Source organism: Salvelinus sp. IW2-2015, linkage group LG20 (genome assembly GCF_002910315.2).
Source record: "Salvelinus sp. IW2-2015 linkage group LG20, ASM291031v2, whole genome shotgun sequence".
In the NCBI taxonomy this organism is placed as follows: Eukaryota; Metazoa; Chordata; class Actinopteri; order Salmoniformes; family Salmonidae; genus Salvelinus; species Salvelinus sp. IW2-2015.
The window spans coordinates 76,895,682-76,915,209 of NC_036860.1; the positions used below are offsets into that span (position 1 = coordinate 76,895,682).

Genomic DNA, 19,528 nt, shown 5'->3' on the forward strand with positions numbered 1-19,528 from the left:
AGCCGAGACCACATTTCCTCATCTCCATGACAAAAGCTAGACTTTTCTCTCCTCTAAACCCAAAGACCCGTTTGAAGTCGCCTCAGACTCCTGGAGGGCAGAATAGTAACAGTTCCAAGGCCTCTTACCCTTCTCTTTGTCCTCTAGACCAAAACTTTCATCTCAGTCTTCGGGTTAAGCCGAACTGTAATGTCACAAGAGGAGTCGGATTTCAGTTCCAGAAAACAGATGGGAGGTGTCCTTGTGGGGTACACATTCCTACAACATGACATCATCCCTTCTAGTCTTTTTCTGCATTCAAACGCACTGTGCTGCTATGTCGTGTCTTGGACAATGGTTGGCACAGATAGAGCGGGAGGGATTTGGGGAAAATAACTGAAACCTTGATAAGACCAAGCAGTCCACAGCTGGGAGTCAGTCATAAGTCATACTGTTCTGTTGCCCGTTTGGTGCCTTAGCTTTTTGTCAGCGTGAAACTGCATCTTAATGTACCGTTTTTTCCAGTTCAGAGTGCCAGTGTGCACCTGGGCCTATGCTCCAGTCACATCCTGCATGAAGGCTGAGTCATTAAGGCCCTCAACAGGAAGGGTGCTTTGAAAGCTCTGCACTGGTGCCTTTTGGAAAACAACTGCACTCAGAATAGCAGCTTTCCACTATTACGCACGTGTCAAAATGTGTAAAGCCAGCCTTGAGCCATAAGAGGTAGAGAGATATGTGCATGTGAGCCTACGTTTCTACGTTGTGGAAATACCATGACGTGACATCCAAAATGTCATTCTAATCTTGACTGTATAAAGATTAAGATTGAATAAATTTTCAAAAGAGGTGAACAATCAGTCATATCTTAAAATCTTATGGTTGTTCAGTCAGGTAATGTCAATGATGAGACATTGTGAAAGCTGTACATCTGACATGATGCCGTGGAAACAGACTGGCAGAGATAAGCAACAAACAAAAAGAGCCCATTCTACTGAACAAAGCTTACATAATACACAAAAACATACACCCCCAAACCCCCCAGACTACACACATCCTTACAAGCACATGCATGAACTAACATACACCCCCAAACCCCCCAGACTACACACATCCTTACAAGCACATGCATGAACTAACATACATCCCCAAACCCCCCAGACTACACACATCCTTACAAGCACATGCATGAACTAACATACACCCCCAAACCACACACATCCTTACAAGCACATGCAGGAACTAACATACAAATTAGGGCAATGTCATTCAACTTCTTTGTAAATATGGTAGTGCATTCCAACGTTTGTTGTATCATCGACATTGGTATCTGCTCTAACGGGTGGTTTTGAAAGACCCCCACCCTTTAAATTCTTGTAAATCTGGCACTCATCAACAAAAAATTAAAGGATGGTTAAAGAGAGACATGAAACAAAGTTCAATGAGAAGTTCAGCAGTTTCCCAAATGTCCAAGGCAAGAGATATCCTTGAGGCTGTGTTCATAGATTCATCTTGGTCTTAGATGAGTAAAACTAAGAAATGCTTTGATAAATGTTGGCTAGCTTGTCTGTGATCCAACCCAGTAGAAAACAGAACACTTGACAAAGGGTCATAGGTAGACCACTCTGGTAACAATAACCTTTGCTTTTCCCATTTGGGTTTCTTCTCTTTCCACTTGRGTCAGAGACCAGACACAAAATCCCTGACAGCTAGAGGTCCTGAAGGGCCCCATTCCAACACAGACCAGTGCTTCTTCCTCTTCTGAGGCATAGACTAACTGACCTCCTTTACAAGGTCTATGGGACCTGTCTGTTTAGCGAGCCAATTAAACATTTAGCACACCAACGGTAGAGTTGACAGGCAAACACCGGCGGCTTCAGTACAGAGACAGAATTTCACGGTCTGTCTAAAAGGTTTTAACACTTTCCCATCAATATGCCCAGTCTGAAAAGAAAGTGGAAATTTRCTTCTCATTATCCTGAGCTGTACTTGAGGCATTGTGACATGGGAGAGGAAGGTGCAATGGTGAAGGAGAAAGCATAATATTCTGTTGAACTTCAACCATAAAAACTAGCAGATGACGGAGCAAACGATATGCTGTGTTTACGTGAAACAAGGTCAAGTCTATATGCAAAACGTCTAGTATGTTGGGATGGAAACTAGAAAAATGGGTACAATATTCAGATCAAGTGAACTCCAGCTCATTCCTTTTTGCCAGTAGCAAGAAGTACTATACTGGCAATGACTAAACTGTACATGGATGGAGCTTTTCCCAGAATTATTGTTATTTCAATAGTTCAACACTGTGATGCCTCTGTAATGGAGGGAAGGAGGAGGCTGTGTGCCTGTCTGTGTCATGATGCCCCAGATCAAATCAAATTTACTTATATAGTCCTTTGTACATCAGCTGATATCTCAAAGTGCTGTACAGAAACCCAGCCTAAAACCCCAAACAGCAAGCAATGCAGGTGTAGAAGCTTGCTAGCTAGAGGCAGGAATAACAAGGCGGCAGGAGTAGGCCTAAGTAAGTGGAATGAAGGGACTGTATTGGGTGTTTGGGTAGGCTGGSTCTGTTTGAACACAAAGTCATGAATAAACCATGGCTGCAGTATGGGCGAGCGGCCTGGCGACCAATAGACAGTCACAGTGGGCTCTTTAGAAGCCTATCACTGGCCTGGGGAGGCTGACAGCTGCTCCCTCCCGGAGAATCACCACAGACACCACCACCGCCGCGCTGGACGTTTTGTTTGGGGCTCTCTTAACGGCCCTGCCTTTCATTGTGGCCCAACAGTTTTACGAGACGCCGATAATGGGACATTGATGGTCTTCAATACGGAACACCGCTCCCTCTGGTCAATAATAATGCAGTGTGTGGCACACTTACGTTTAAAAAAGACAGATGGCGATGTTATACGCCAGGGGGGTTTCACTCCCAATTCCTGGGGGTTTGCATGGATGCACATCTAACACCAAACCAATTCCCCAAGCTTTGTAGGTCTAATTGGGCAACAAGCTGTGAAATATTTATTGGCATAAAAACACAAATGAAACCTTATCAGCTTGAATATGTTGGACTTTCAAATAGGGGCCACAAGAGCATCCCGTGATAAAAGGGCAATTCCGCCAGGTAAAGATGGCTTATAAAAAACCATGATGGAACCAACATCAGTTTTAAATATTGACTTTCTAATGCAGGACAAATGAGTAGCTCCATACAGTACACAAACATGTGATCCTCTGTCATTCTAACAGCTCCCATATTCCAATATACCATATGTCAATCTCAGACAAAGCGTTTTAAAAATGTTTTAATTGCGGCAGCTCTGAACAAAGCCAAATCCACAGAATGGGGGGGAAAAACCAACGCAACTAAAAAACWAAGGGATTTGTGGTATCTGATGTCTAGGGGATATAATAAAAATGAGCTAGACAGGATTAACACATGGATTTTGTCTATATTATCGCACACTTAACCTCTTCAAACAAATTCCTAAACAATCCAACCTGGGTCCCTCATTCTGTTGTGGCCAGAGTGAGATAAAGAGGTCAGAGTCCGAACGTGTGTCTCCTAGCCAACTGACCTGGCTACATCCCACCGTTCCTGAGACTCTTTGACCATGAGACGTGGGACACAGAACTCACACCGCGCTGTTGCTGGCTCACCGGGGACCTGTAAAGGGTTTAGTTTGGCTGACTCTGCCATGTAGGAGAGAGAAGAGGAAGCTCCGCTACGTTGGACCTTTCTTTCTCATCCCAGCCCAAACCGTAATTCCCCTTAATCTGGTTGAGCACCATATGGGAGGGAATGGATTGGGTGAGGCAGAGACCTGAGGTACCAGATGTCAGAGAAACGGTTGTGTGATGTGTGTTTGTTTGTGGAATCCTGATGGCGGGGGTAATGGCTGTCCCCAATCCCATCAATGGGCTGGGTTGGAGCTCATAACAATAGCTGAGCCACACGTAACGTATAAGGTAATACATTGGGATGGGCGAGAGGCAAAACAAATGGAGAGGGTAATCCGAGCAGCAGGGCAGGCCTGTCAGCTGGCTGAGGCAACTCCAGCCCAGCCTGGAGTGTAGGGGCCACAAGAGCATCCCGTGATAAAAGGGCAATTCTGCCACTTTTCAAAGTCATATTCATCATCTCCAGCACCAAACCTGTCTACGTACAGTTGAAGTCGGAAGTTTACATACACTTAGGTTGGAGTCATTAAAACTTGTTTTTAAACCACGCCACAAGTTTCTTGTTAACAAACTATAGTTTTGGCAACTCGGTTAGGACATCTACTTTGTGCATGACACAAGTCATTTTTCCAACAATTGTTTACAGACAGATTATTTCACTTATAATTCACTGTATNCTGGTGCCTTTTGGAAAACAACTGCACTCAGAATAGCAGCTTTCCACTATTACGCACGTGTCAAAATGTGTAAAGCCAGCCTTGAGCCATAAGAGGTAGAGAGATATGTGCATGTGAGCCTACGTTTCTACGTTGTGGAAATACCATGACGTGACATCCAAAATGTCATTCTAATCTTGACTGTATAAAGATTAAGATTGAATAAATTTTCAAAAGAGGTGAACAATCAGTCATATCTTAAAATCTTATGGTTGTTCAGTCAGGTAATGTCAATGATGAGACATTGTGAAAGCTGTACATCTGACATGATGCCGTGGAAACAGACTGGCAGAGATAAGCAACAAACAAAAAGAGCCCATTCTACTGAACAAAGCTTACATAATACACAAAAACATACACCCCCAAACCCCCCAGACTACACACATCCTTACAAGCACATGCATGAACTAACATACACCCCCAAACCCCCCAGACTACACACATCCTTACAAGCACATGCATGAACTAACATACATCCCCAAACCCCCCAGACTACACACATCCTTACAAGCACATGCATGAACTAACATACACCCCCAAACCACACACATCCTTACAAGCACATGCAGGAACTAACATACAAATTAGGGCAATGTCATTCAACTTCTTTGTAAATATGGTAGTGCATTCCAACGTTTGTTGTATCATCGACATTGGTATCTGCTCTAACGGGTGGTTTTGAAAGACCCCCACCCTTTTAATTCCAGTAAATCTGGCACTCATCAAAAAAAATTAAAGGATGGTTAAAGAGAGACATGAAACAAAGTTCAACAGAAGTTCAGCAGTTTCCCAAATGTCCAAGGCAAGAGATATCCTTGAGGCTGTGTTTATAGATTCATCTTGGTCTTAGATGAGTAAAACTAAGAAATGCTTTGATAAATGTTGGCTAGCTTGTCTGTGATCCAACCCAGTAGAAAACAGAACACTTGACAAAGGGTCATAGGTAGACCACTCTGGTAACAATAACCTTTGCTTTTCCCATTTGGGTTTCTTCTCTTTCCACTTGCGTCAGAGACCAGACACAAAATCCCTGACAGCTAGAGGTCCTGAAGGGCCCCATTCCAACACAGACCGGTGCTTCTTCCTCTTCTGAGGCATAGGCTAACTGACCTCCTTTACAAGGTCTATGGGACCTGTCTGTTTAGCGAGCCAATTAAACATTTAGCACACCAACGGTAGAGTTGACAGGCAAACACCGGCGGCTTCAGTACAGAGACAGAATTTCACGGTCTGTCTAAAAGGTTTTAACACTTTCCCATCAATATGCCCAGTCTGAAAAGAAAGTGGAAATTTRCTTCTCATTATCCTGAGCTGTACTTGAGGCATTGTGACATGGGAGAGGAAGGTGCAATGGTGAAGGAGAAAGCATAATATTCTGTTGAACTTCAACCATAAAAACTAGCAGATGACGGAGCAAACGATATGCTGTGTTTGCGTGAAACAAGGTCAAGTCTATATGCAAAACGTCTAGTATGTTGGGATGGAAACTAGAAAAACAGGTACAATATTCAGATCAAGTGAACTCCAGCTCATTCCTTTTTGCCAGTAGCAAGAAGTACTATACTGGCYATGACTAAACTGTAAATGGATGGAGCTTTTCCCAGAATTATTGTTATTTCAATAGTTCAACACTGTGATGCCTCTGTAATGGAGGGYAGGAGGAGGCTGTGTGCCTGTCTGTGTCATGATGCCCCAGATCAAATCAAATTTACTTATATAGTCCTTTGTACATCAGCTGATATCTCAAAGTGCTGTACAGAAACCCAGCCTAAAACCCCAAACAGCAAGCAATGCAGGTGTAGAAGCTTGCTAGCTAGAGGCAGGAATAACAAGGCGGCAGGAGTAGGCCTAAGTAAGTGGAATGAAGGGACTGTATTGGGTGTTTGGGTAGGCTGGSTCTGTTTGAACACAAAGTCATGAATAAACCATGGCTGCAGTATGGGCGAGCGGCCTGGCGACCAATAGACAGTCACAGTGGGCTCTTTAGAAGCCTATCACTGGCCTGGGGAGGCTGACAGCTGCTCCCTCCCGGAGAATCACCACAGACACCACCACCGCCGCGCTGGACGTTTTGTTTGGGGCTCTCTTAACGGCCCTGCCTTTCATTGTGGCCCAACAGTTTTACGAGACGCCGATAATGGGACATTGATGGTCTTCAATACGGAACACCGCTCCCTCTGGTCAATAATAATGCAGTGTGTGGCACACTTACGTTTAAAAAAGACAGATGGCGATGTTATACGCCAGGGGGGTTTCACTCCCAATTCCTGGGGGTTTGCATGGATGCACATCTAACACCAAACCAATTCCCCAAGCTTTGTAGGTCTAATTGGGCAACAAGCTGTGAAATATTTATTGGCATAAAAACACAAATGAAACCTTATCAGCTTGAATATGTTGGACTTTCAAATAGGGGCCACAAGAGCATCCCGTGATAAAAGGGCAATTCCGCCAGGTAAAGATGGCTTATAAAAAACCATGATGGAACCAACATCAGTTTTAAATATTGACTTTCTAATGCAGGACAAATGAGTAGCTCCATACAGTACACAAACATGTGATCCTCTGTCATTCTAACAGCTCCCATATTCCAATATACCATATGTCAATCTCAGACAAAGCGTTTTAAAAATGTTTTAATTGCGGCAGCTCTGAACAAAGCCAAATCCACAGAATGGGGGGGAAAAACCAACGCAACTAAAAAACWAAGGGATTTGTGGTATCTGATGTCTAGGGGATATAATAAAAATGAGCTAGACAGGATTAACACATGGATTTTGTCTATATTATCGCACACTTAACCTCTTCAAACAAATTCCTAAACAATCCAACCTGGGTCCCTCATTCTGTTGTGGCCAGAGTGAGATAAAGAGGTCAGAGTCCGAACGTGTGTCTCCTAGCCAACTGGCCTGGCTACATCCCACCATTCCTGAGACTCTTTGACCATGAGACGTGGGACACAGAACTCACACCGCGCTGTTGCTGGCTCACCGGGGACCTGTAAAGGGTTTAGTTTGGCTGACTCTGCCATGTAGGAGAGAGAAGAGGAAGCTCCGCCACGTTGGACCTTTCTTTCTCATCCCAGCCCGACCCATAATTCCCCTTAATCTGGTTGAGCACCATATGGGAGGGAGTGGATTGGGTGAGGCAGAGACCTGAGGTACCAGATGTCAGAGAAACGGTTGTGTGATGTGTGTTTGTTTGTGGAAACCTGATGGTGGGGGTAATGGCTGTCCCCAATCCCATCAATGAGCTGGGTTGGAGCTCATAACAACAGCTGAGCCACACGTAACGTATAAGGTGATAAATTGGGATGGGCGAGAGGCAAAACAAAGGGAGAGGGTAATCCGACAGTCTCTAGGAATCCCCTCGGGGACTTGGGGGCAGACCCAAGCAGCACGGCAGGCCTGTCAGCTGGCTGAGGCAACTCCAGCCCAGCCCGGAGTGTAGGGGCCACAAGAGCATCCCGTGATAAAAGGGCAATTCCGCCACTTTTCAAAGTCATATTCATCACCTCCAGCACCAAACCTGTCTACGTACAGTTGAAGTCGGAAGTTTACATACACTTAGGTTGGAGTCATTAAAACTCGTTTTTAAACCACTCCACAAGTTTCTTATTAACAAACTATAGTTTTGACAAGTTGGTTAGGACATCTACTTTGTGCATGACAAGTAATTTTTCCAACAATTGTTTACAGACAGATTATTTCACTTATAATTCACTGTATCACAATTCCAGTGGGTCAGAAGTTTACATACACTAAGCTGACTGTGCCTTTAAACAGCTTGGACATTTTCAGAAAATTATGTCATGGCTTTAGAAGCTTCTGATAGACTAATTGACATAATTTGAGTCAATTGGAAGTGTACCTGTGAATGTATTTCAAGGCCTACCTTCAAACTCAGTGCCTCTTTGCTTGACATCATGGGAAAATCAAAAGAACTCAGCTAAGACCTCAGAAATAAAATTATAGACCTTCACAAGTCTGGTTCATCTTTGGGAGCAATTTCCAAACGCCTGAAGGTACCACGTTCATCTGTACAAACAATAGTACACAAGTATAAATACCATGGAACCACGCAGCCGTCATACCGCTCAGGAAGGAGACGCGTTCTGTCTCCTAAAGATTAACGTACTTCGGTGCGAAAAGTGCAAATCAATCCCAGAACAACAGCAAACCTTGTGAAGATGCTGGAGGAAACAGGTACAAAAGTATCTATATCCACAGTAAAACAAGTCCTATATTGACATAACCTGAAAGGCCGCTCAGCAAAGAAGAAGCCACTGCTCCAAAACCGCCATAAAAAAGACAGACTACAGTTTGCAACTGCACATGGGGACAAAGATCGTACTTTGTGGTCTGATGAAACAAAAATAGAACTGTTTGAACATAATGACCATCATTATGTTTGAAAGAAAAGGGGGGAAGCTTGCAAGCCGAAGAACACCATCCCGACCGTGAAGCATGGGGGTGGCAGCATCATGTTGTGGGGGTGCTTTGCTGCAGGAGGGACAGGTGCACTTCACAAAATAGATGGCATCATGAGGGAGGAAAATTAGGTGTATATATTGAAGCAACATCCAAAGACATCAGTCAGGAAGTTAAAGCTTGGTCGCAAATGGGTCTTCCAAATGGACAATCAAACTTCCAAAGTTGTGGCAAAATGGCTTAAGGACAACAAATTCAAGGTATTGGAGTGGCCATCACAAATCCCTGACCTCAATCCTATAGAAAATGTGTGGGCAGAACTGAAAAAGTGTGTGCGAGCAAGGAGGCCTACAAACCTGACTCAGTTACACCAGCTCTGTCAGGAGGAATGGGCCAAAATTCACCCAACTTATTGTGGAAAGCTTGTGGAAGGCTACCCCAAACATTTGACCCAAGTTAACAATTTAAAGGCAATGCTACCAAATACTAATTGAGTGTATGTAAACTTCTGACCCACTGGGAATGTGATGAAAGAAGTAAAAGCTGAAATAAATCATTCTCTCTATATTATTCTGACATTTCACATTCTTAAAATAAAGTGGTGATCCTAACTGACCTAAGACAGGGAATTTTTACTTGATATGTCAGGAAATGTAAAAACTGAGTTAAATTATTTCTAGGTGTTGTTTTCACTAATGATGTGAAACGCGCGTTTCTATGATCTGTGGTAAAAGATCATTAGAAATTTAAATAAAAACAAGGGTTTTAAAACCTGCAACGAGTTTCGAGCCCAAGGGAGGGTATTTTCTTGCTCCTCACGTCACCGCAAATCTAAAAAAATATATATTTAACTAGGCAAGTCAGTTAAGAACAAATTCTTATTTACAATGACGGCCTCAGTGTTTGAAAATCACAGTTTTAAAAATGTTTAAACTTTGAGTCATTGTGTAGAACTTTATATTGTTTCTACAAAACTTAGAAATCAAATCAGTCACATGCGCTGAATACAACCAGTGTAGACTTTATCGTGATATGCTTACTTACAACCCCTTTCCCAACAATGCAGACCTAAAAAGTAAGACAAATTAGCAACAAAAAAAATGCTAATTTGATTTCTAAGAAATAGTAACACAAAATAACAATAACAAACCTATATACAAGGAGTACCGGTACCGAGTCAATGAGTGCGGTTACTGTGGATAGTCAGATTAATAGTTTGATTAAAACAATTACATGCTTTGCAAGTAGAACGATTTCCCTAATAATCCTGTTTACATGGACACATCTGAAATCAGGCTACCTGATGACACTGATAAATGCAGAAAATCGGCAATCAAAATAAACATCCTATCACGGCGAACATGTTATTTTGGTAAGCATATTTGATCAAGTTTGTATGTGAAAACTACTTCTAAGACACATACATTGTTGTTCCGAACACACTTCACTCGTGTTAATAAAGGAGGCTCGCTCGGCTGGTGCTAGCACATGGGCAGATCAAATACACTGCTGGAACGCCCATTAAGGTGTTTACATGTCCTAATAATTTCAAAGATTGCTCAGAAAACCAGGTGTTTTAATTGGTGTATGCTTACTTAGATTTTGACCTTACGTTGATTAAGATAAGCAGAGTAAGGTGTTTACATGACTATTGCATAATCTAAAATAATCCGTTTAATACCTAATTATTAGTGTGCATGTGAACATACTCAATGTGCAGAGGTACGAGGTAGTTGACGTAATATGTACATGTAGGTAGGGGTAAAAGTGACTAGGCAATCAGAATAGATAATAAACAGAGTAGCAGAAGCGTATGTGAAGAGTACGAAAGTCTATGCGTGAGTGTGTGTTTGGCATCCATATGCATGTGTGTGTGAGCGTATGTAGTCGAATGTAGTCTGTGTGTGTGTATGTGTGTTGGAGTGTCAGTGTAGTATGTGTGAGTAGAGTCCAGTGAATGAGCCGGTGCAAGAGAGTCGGTGCAAATAAAAAAGGGTCAATGCAAATAGTCAGGGTAGCCATTTGATTAGCACCCTCTGTAGCGCCTTACGGTCAGGTGCCAAGCAGTTGCCATACCAAGCGTGATGCAGCCAGTCAAGATGCTCTCAATGGTGCAGCTGTATGTTGACACTGGTATTGTGCAGGATATAATGAAAATGAGGTTGAAAAGCGGTAGTTGCCCTTTAATATGAACGCTTGACAGGGTTTACAACCCCAGGGCAGACAAAGAGACCTGTATAGTGTAATTACACCTTATGTCCACAATTCTTACAATATAATAGTCTGCTGAATTAGATAAACACAGGAAAAACACAGGGTACACTGAGACCACTTAACTCTCCCCATCCCTCATATCCCATCATCTCTCCCCTCTGGGTCAGAGCAATTCATGTTTGTTTAGAGCTAAAAGAGGGTCCAGAATAGCACAGAGGGTGATAGGTTATCACAATGATAAAGCAGCCCAACCTCCTGGCCTGGGGCTCTCAGTTCTCTCAGTCACTGTGCTGTGTGGTGTCATGTTGAACTCAATGTCGGACACTATCTCGACAGTGAATGAGCAGAGAGGAGCAACTAAATACAGGAGTCCTCCAGAAKYTCTTGCACCTTGTGGCARTGTGYTTGTGGAAAAACAGCCTRTAAACAGCCYCCCAGCACTGTCATTTTAGTAATTACATAGGCCTCTGAGAACACGACAACACAGAGTCAGAGAAAAAGTCCTCCTGGGTGTGTGAGTAATGGTCTTTGTGTTTGTAAACTATGCCAGTAGGTGCATTTAGTGATTGGAAGAGCAGAAGGATAAAGGTGCAGTAAACTGCAGTTGATAGACCATTGTAGTTGGAGATAACAGCTTTTTCAGAGCAGAAAGATCGGAGGACTTGATAGCTCAAGAAGAGGCAACTGAGCCCCCCCTCCCCTCAGACCTTTGAGGCATTTGTGATGGGGGTCTGCAAGTGGGAACCCACCCCATCCACAAACCCTCATACAGCGGATAGCAACTCTGGGGATAGAAAGTGTCCCTCTCAAGGGAGACGATATAGATGGCCGTAAGCTTATGGTCCAGTGAATTAAAACCCGGGGAGAATGTGGATAGGCTTTCAGTTTCCCGAGAGCGAGAGAGAGAGTTCATTAGTGCGCCATCATCATAAGGGCTGGATTGGAGCTGGCCTGGCTAATCCAAAGGGATAGATTTCCCCAAAGCTTTAGCTGAGGCTCAGCGTCTTCTGTAGTTAAGTTCCTGAAGCTTGACCTCAGAGTAGAGTTGAGAGCACTCACCTCCTCTCAGCACAGCTCCCCTGAACAAACACACTCAATCACTGAACATAAGGATCACTCTACATTCAATAGGATTAGCTKCAACACTCCACTTTGTAAAAGGTAYGCTATCMTTCACATAATCCAATAACAGYGTTTATCACTTTTTCATGAGAAAGAAGAAAATACCCATAACTGTGTGGGGCGGCAGGTAGCCTAGCAGTTAAGAGCGTTGGGCCAGCAACCGAAAYGCCGCTGGTTGMAATCCCCAAGCCAACTAGGTGAAAAATCTGACGAGCAAAGCATTTACCCCGATTTGCTCCTGTATGTCGGTCTGCATAAGAGCATCTGCTAAATGACTGAAATGTKATTTGTTGAAATATTGAGMCAACCAGCAGAKCTAGAAAACTGGTTMATGAGTCAGTTAGATAGCAAACACTGGCTTTTGCATCATGTCTGAACAACTGAGAACTGTCGATTTCCGCTGGCTCGACTAGCCTACTCCTGTCAGAGAATCACCGGCGTAGACGTTTAGCAGGATCTATTGATTTGGGAGACGTTTAGTAGTTATGACAGGTGTGGCATCAGCAGCAGCAGACAGAACTAAGCAAACTGCTTGTTTAAGCATGTTACCGATTGCCTTACTGCCTCCAGAGGAAGAGATTTCTGACTGTGCGTACATCTAATTGTCTTACTTAGGCGCCATCTGTCAATAATCCCAAAGCTTGGGCAAATAAACATAACGGAGATGTATTGCACTGCACACTCCCTCAGCCTTTCAGCGAGCTAAAATAAATCTGGCTATGAGATTTAAGATTTCAGGGTAACTTGAGGACTCACTGTTTCGGCTGGCTTTGAGCTTGGCCAGTAGTTTCTGAGTGGAGGGCAGGTCTCCGCTCTTGACGGCCTGCAGTAGGTCCTGCTCCTTCCCCATGATGGTCCAAGGTGTGTAAGCGCTTCACTGGCGTCCGTCCAGAGTCCAGGCAGCGGCTTCCTCACAGCGCCATGCTAAGGCACAGCCGCATCAACCTACCTCAGAGTTACTGTCCTCACAGAAACACACACAGCTGACAGGTGAGGGAATGTGAAGCAGTAGATGGGAGGACACTCACAGCCTCAAATCAGCTGTCTCAACTCCCAGTCCGGTTACGGATGCCAAGTCAAGGGAGGCCTGAGAGACGGAAAATCTCTTTTGCTGCTTAAATTTCCTGTTCAACTTTCTTTCAGTCTTTATTTGCTAAATATTTTATTGTACAGAGTGTGTCAGGGGTTGGAGTTGTGTGGAGCTACCATTTATGTGCTTGAGGGCCTCGGCGGGTGCTGTGGTCAGAGCACAGAGAAGGCTGGAATGGAGCCGCATGAACCAGCAGGCCAGAACCTGAGAACAGAGAAAACGAGAATAACAGTTGGGTTAATAGGCTATATCATAGTCCAGACTCAATACTGTACAAACCACACAGACATGCAAGTCTTTCAATGCCCATATGGCTAGAGACGACATGGAGGAGAAACCAAAGCAAGACCGTCAAAAAGCGTGTAACCCCAAGGAAGCTCCAACCCAAAGAACAGCAACAGGGTTTTTACCATGCTTCAACAAAATTCCACCCGCATGCTACGGGCTTATTCATTTGGAAATTAATCAAAATATTAAACTGGGAAGAAAAAACTATTTGCCATCAAGTCCAGCGTGCCTAGGATCTCTTTTTCATTTTTAACCCGGCTTGCCCTTACAGGAAAAATCAGTGGAGTGCCCTTTATCTTTCAGGAAACTGAAACAGTGAGGGAGGGAGTAATATCCTGAAAAACTCTAAGAATCTCCCCACAAAATGAACATCTCACTGACATACATAAATACGCATCGTTGTCACTTCAATTCATGGTGAGCAGTAAATATCTGAGATTAAATGAAGTAGCCTACGCTATCCATCCCCTTCAACAACAACAAGGCTGGTAAACAGTGCAATTTATGAGAAAGAAAATGTGGTTTAATGACTGCAGTGCATACCAGGACTTAATGGACAAATGGTTCATGAGAGAGTAACTTGCCCATAGATGATGGACATTTTTTAGAGCCTTTTCAGCAAGTGAGCTGGTGTTATTTACAGTTTTCCCTGAGGCTCTGAGATAAGGTTTTCAATGCTTGACCATGTATCAAATGCAATTTGAATTGGAGGCTACTTAAACTCTTCCAGCCCAATGGCCAAGAACAGTTGAGAGGAATGTGAGCAAGAAGTAGCCTAGTTTAGGAGTGTTTGTTGCTTTTAAACAATTTACATATATTTGTTTCACTTAATTAAGATGGTAGCAGAATTAGATAGAACTTGTGCATAAAAGTACAATAACGCAAACTGTGATGTGTTCACGATCACACTGAACCAGTAAATGGGCAGAGGAGGAGACAATGAATATGATGAGTCTCCTCTCCAGCTCAGTTAGCTACAGTACCATTAATTTCCCCATTAGACAGCTCAGCAAGCATTATGTCAAAATACGTTCGTTATTCAGTTTCGCTGCGAAACTATTGTAATTTACTCGATCAACGCCCTGTATGTACATCCAAAAAAGTGAAACTGAAAAAAAGATATTGTCTGGAAAGAATGTATTGTTTTTGACCAAGCGTGCATGCACCAAATCCACCTCTTCAGCACCTCCAATAAAATCACTCATTACCAATAGTGTGCAACTGCAGCCTGCAATTTGTGGCATTTGTGCATGTGGGCATTCCTGCAAGCACACTTTGCTAGCACACGGTGTCACCCCCGCCTCCTGCCTGCTGTGTACCGGAGTCCTCCTTGCTAGCTAGCTGGAGGGACACCAGTGTACTTCGCTCCCGCCTACCCTCAATGTTGTTTCTAAACAGCTACCAGGGTGTTTATAAACACTACAGGGACAAGATCATCCACATGCATTGATCACATTTGTACTAATACTGTTGTACTTTGTTCTAAAGCTGTATCTGTACCCATTGGCTGCATATTCAGGAAAGCCAAAGTTCCAAAAGATGGGCCTAAAATAGTGTATAAGATATCATACAAAAGATTTTGTTGTGAATTATGTGGATGATGTTAAAAAATATATATTTGTTTGTCTGATGTTATTAATAAGGAGCATCCAGATGCTGCACTTGATTAATTTATGATAAACATGTTTGATAAACATACACATGTTAAGAAACTGACTGTTAGAACTGTTAAGGCTCCATGGATTGATGAGGAATTGAAAAACTGTATGGTTGAAAGAGATGGGGCGAAAAGGAGTGGCTATAAATCTGGCTGTATATCTGACTGACTGGTTGACTTACGGCAAATTGAGAAATTGTGACTAAGCTTAAAAATAAAAAAACTACTCAGAAGCCAAGATCAATGACAAAGAATGATGGAAGAAAACCTGAGTACTTGAAATGAAATTATGGGAAGACAGACAAATTAAACTCCATCTTTTGATGAATCAGATGGCTTACTCATCACAAAACCATTTGATGTTGCCAATTATTTTAATGGTCACTTCATTGGAAAAGTGGGCAAACTTAGGCAGTAAATGCCAACAATGAACAATGAGCAATCGTATTCATGCATAAAAAAACGAATAATGAAAGAAAAGCATTGTAAGTTTGAATTTTGTAAAGTTAGTGTGGGAGAGGTGGGAAAATAATTGTTATCAATCAATAATGACAAACCTCCTGGCTAGAGGTCGACCGATTTCAAGTTTTCATAACAATCGGTAGTCGACCTTTTTGGACGCCGATTATATTGCAATCCACGAGGAAACTGCGTGGCAGGCTGACCACCTGTTACGCAAGTGCAGCGTCAAAAGGACCTTGTGGCTGCAAGGAGTCAAAGTAAGTCGCTAGCTAGCATTAAACCTATGTTATAAAAAAAATAACAATCTTCACATAATCTCTAGTTAAATACACATGGTTGATGATATTACTAGATTAACTAGCTTGTCCTGCGTTGCATATAATCAATGCGGTGCCTGTTAATTTATCATCGAATCACAGCCTACTTCAACTTCACCAAATGGGTGATGATTTAACAAAAGCGCATTCCCCCCAAAAAAACACAATCAATGCGCAAATGTACCTAACGATGAACATCAATGCCTTTCTTCAGAGTATATGCAACAGTTTGGGCAGCCTGACTCGTTGCGAACTGTGTGAATACCATTTCTTCCTAACAAAGACCGTAATTAATTGGCCAGAATTTTACATAATTATGACATAACATTGAAGGTTGTGCAATGTAACAGCAATACTTAGACTTAGGGTTGCCACCCATTTGATAAAATACGGAACGGTTCCGTATTTCACTGAAAGAATAAATGTTTTGTTTTCGAAATGATAGTTTCCGGATTTGACCATCATTAAATGACCAAAGGCTCGTATTTCTGTGTGTTTATTATATTATAATTAAGTCTATGATTTGATATTTGATAGAGCAGTCTGACTGAGCAGTGGTAGGCAGCAGCAAGCTTGTAAGCATTCATTCAAACAGCACTTTCCTGCGTTTGCCAGCAGTCTTAGTGATGCTTTAATGCACAGCGTGTTTATGACTTCAAGCCTATCAACTCCCGAGATTAAGCTGGCAATACTAAGTGCCTATAAGAAGATCCAATAGTCAAGGTATATGAATAGATTTCGACTGATTATGATTATTCAATGCCGATACCGATTATTGGAGAACACAAAAAAGCCGATAACGATTAATCGGCTGATTCATATTTATTGACATTTAATCCTAGTAAAAATTCTCTGTTTTAACTCAGTTAGGATCACCATTTTAAGAATGTGAAATGTCAGATAATAGTTGAGAAAATATTTATTTCAGCTTTTACTTCTTTCATCACATTCCCAGTGGTTCAGAAGTTTACATACACTCAATTAGTATTTGGTAGCATTGCCTTTAAATTGTTTAACTTGGGTCAAACGTTTTTTGGTAGTCTTCCACAATAAGTTGGGTGAATTTTGGCCCATTCCTCCTGACAGAGCTGGTGTAACTGAGTCAGGTTTGTAGGCCTCCTTGCTCGCACACGCTTTTTCAGTTCTGCCCCACACATTTTCTATAGGATTGAGGTCAAGGCTTGTGATGGCCACTCCAAAACCTTGACTTTGTTGTCCTTAAGCCATTTTGACACAACTTTGGAAGTTTGATTGTCCATTTGGAAGATGACTGATGTCTGAAGATGTTGCTTCAATATATCCACCTAATTTTCCTCCCTCATGATGCCATCTATTTTGTGAAGTGCACCAGTCCCTCCTGCAGCAAAGCACCCCCACAAATGATGCTGCCACCCCCATGCTTCACGGCTGGGATGGTGTTCTTCGGCTTGCAAGCTTCCCCCTTTTTCCTCCAAACATAACGATGATCATTTTGGCCAAACAGTTCTATTTTTGTTTCATCAGACAAGAGGACATTTCTCCAAAAGTACGATCTTTGTCCCGATGTGCAGTTGCAACCATAGTGTGGCTTTTATATGGCGGTTTTGGAGCAGTGGCTTCTTCCTTGCTGAGCGGACTTTCAGGTTATGTCGATATAGGACTTGTTTTCCTGTGGATATAGATACTTTTGTACCTGTTTCCTCCAGCATCTTCACAAGGTCCTTTGCTGTTGTTCTGTATTTGACTTGCACTTTTCGCACCAAAGTACGTTCATCTCTAGTTCTTCCTGAGCGGTGTGACGGCTGCGTATTCACATGGTGCGTATTCCCATACTTGCGTAATATTGTTTGTACAGATGAACGTGCCTTCAGGCATTTGGAAATTGCTCCCAAGGATGAACCAGACTGTGGAGGTCTACAATTTTTTTCTGAGGTCTTAGCTGATTTCTTTTGATTTTCCCATGATGTCAAGCAAAGAGGCACTGAGTTTAAAGGTAGGCCTTGAAATACATTCACAGGTACACTTCCAATTGACTCAAATGATGTCATTTAGTCTATCAGAAGCTTCTAAAGCCATGACATAATTTTCTGGATTTTCCAAGCTGTTTAAAGGCACAGTCAACTTAGTGTATGTAAACTTCTGACCCACTGGAATTGTGATACAGTCAATTTTTAAGTGAAATAATCTGTCTGTAAACAATTGTTGGGAAAATTACTTGTGTCATGCATGAAGTAGATGTCCTAACCGACTTGTAAAAACTATAGTTTATTAATATGGCTTGGGGCCGTATTTCGATGTCTGGATGAGAAGCGTGCCCAAAGTAAACTGCCTGTTACTCAGGCCAGAAGCTAGGATATGCATATAATTGGTAGCAAGGAACTTAAACATTAGCTTTTTTACATGGCACATATTGCACTTTACTTTCTTCTCCAACACTGTGTTTTTGCATTTTTATTAACCAAATTGAACATGTTTCCTTATTTGAGACTAAATTTATTTTATTTATGTATTATATTAAGTTCAAATAAAAAAGTGTTCACTCAGTATTGTTGTAATTGTCATTATTACAAATATATATATTTTTTTATAATAATAATTTATATATATATATATTTTTTTTACTTTAAAAAACGTCCGATTAATCCGTATCGGCTTTTTTTGGTCCTCCAATAATCGGCATCGAAAAATCATAATCGGTCGACCTCTAGTGTGGTGTAGCGCAGGGCAGTTCTCTAGGACCTGTACTCTTTTCTATTTTTACCTATGACCTGCCACTGGCATTAAGGGGATCCTAATAAAATACCAAATACCAACAGATCTGTGAGAAAACAGTTCTCGACAGACGGGGGAGGAGGACACTGTCTAGTACCGGTCGCCACCGCCTCCCACTAGCACAGCAGGCGGGAGGCTGGAGTGACACTYTGATAGTTAACTAGCTAGCTAATCAGCGACACCGTGTACTATCTTGCTAGTTAGCACACAGTGTCGACCCCGACTCCTGTGCACTGGAGAAAACTTTGCTTGACAAGCGGGGGCAAAGGACACTGTCTACCAATCGTCCCCAACTCCCGCTAGCACAGCAGGCGGGAAGCGATACCATGGACTAGCTAGCTTGATAGTTAGCTCGCTAACTAGCAAGCACACGGTGTCGCTAACTATCACGCTAGCTAGTCCATGGTGTCGCCTCCCGCCGACTGTGCTAGCAGGAGTTGGGGACGATTGGTAGACAGTGTCCTTTGCCCCCGCTTGTCAAGCAAAGTTTTCTCCAGTGCACGTGGTGTCGCTAGCACACAGTGTCGCTCCCGCCTGCTGTGTACCAGTTCTTAGGACTAGCTGGTTAAGCTAGTACACAGTGTCCTTCACTCCCGCCTGCCAAACACCTGCCCTCGCTGTCGGCAGGGGCAAAGGACAACATCTACCGGTGTATGGCTAGCTAGCTACTGTTGCCGCACCTTCTTCTGTGAGTTTATTGGCAGCTGGCATCCAACATTATTGTGCATTAACCCCACTTACTGTACTGGAGCGCCCCCGCCTCCTGCCTGTCCTACTTCAAAATGTACCAATAGAAGTATAAAGAGGGGTTACTGCAGATG

General features: G+C 42.7%; 1 protein-coding gene across 1 annotated transcript in view; it reads right to left on the reverse strand.

Moving 5' to 3' along the window:
• The window catches only part of LOC111981200 (caskin-2), an 84,284-nt gene that overhangs the window by 63,198 nt on the left and 1,558 nt on the right, over positions 1–19,528 (reverse strand). The window contains 1 exon segment of the mRNA XM_070449664.1: positions 12,899–13,436. Within this exon segment, the coding sequence (XP_070305765.1) occupies positions 12,899–12,992 (94 nt within the window). The 5' untranslated portion in view covers positions 12,993–13,436.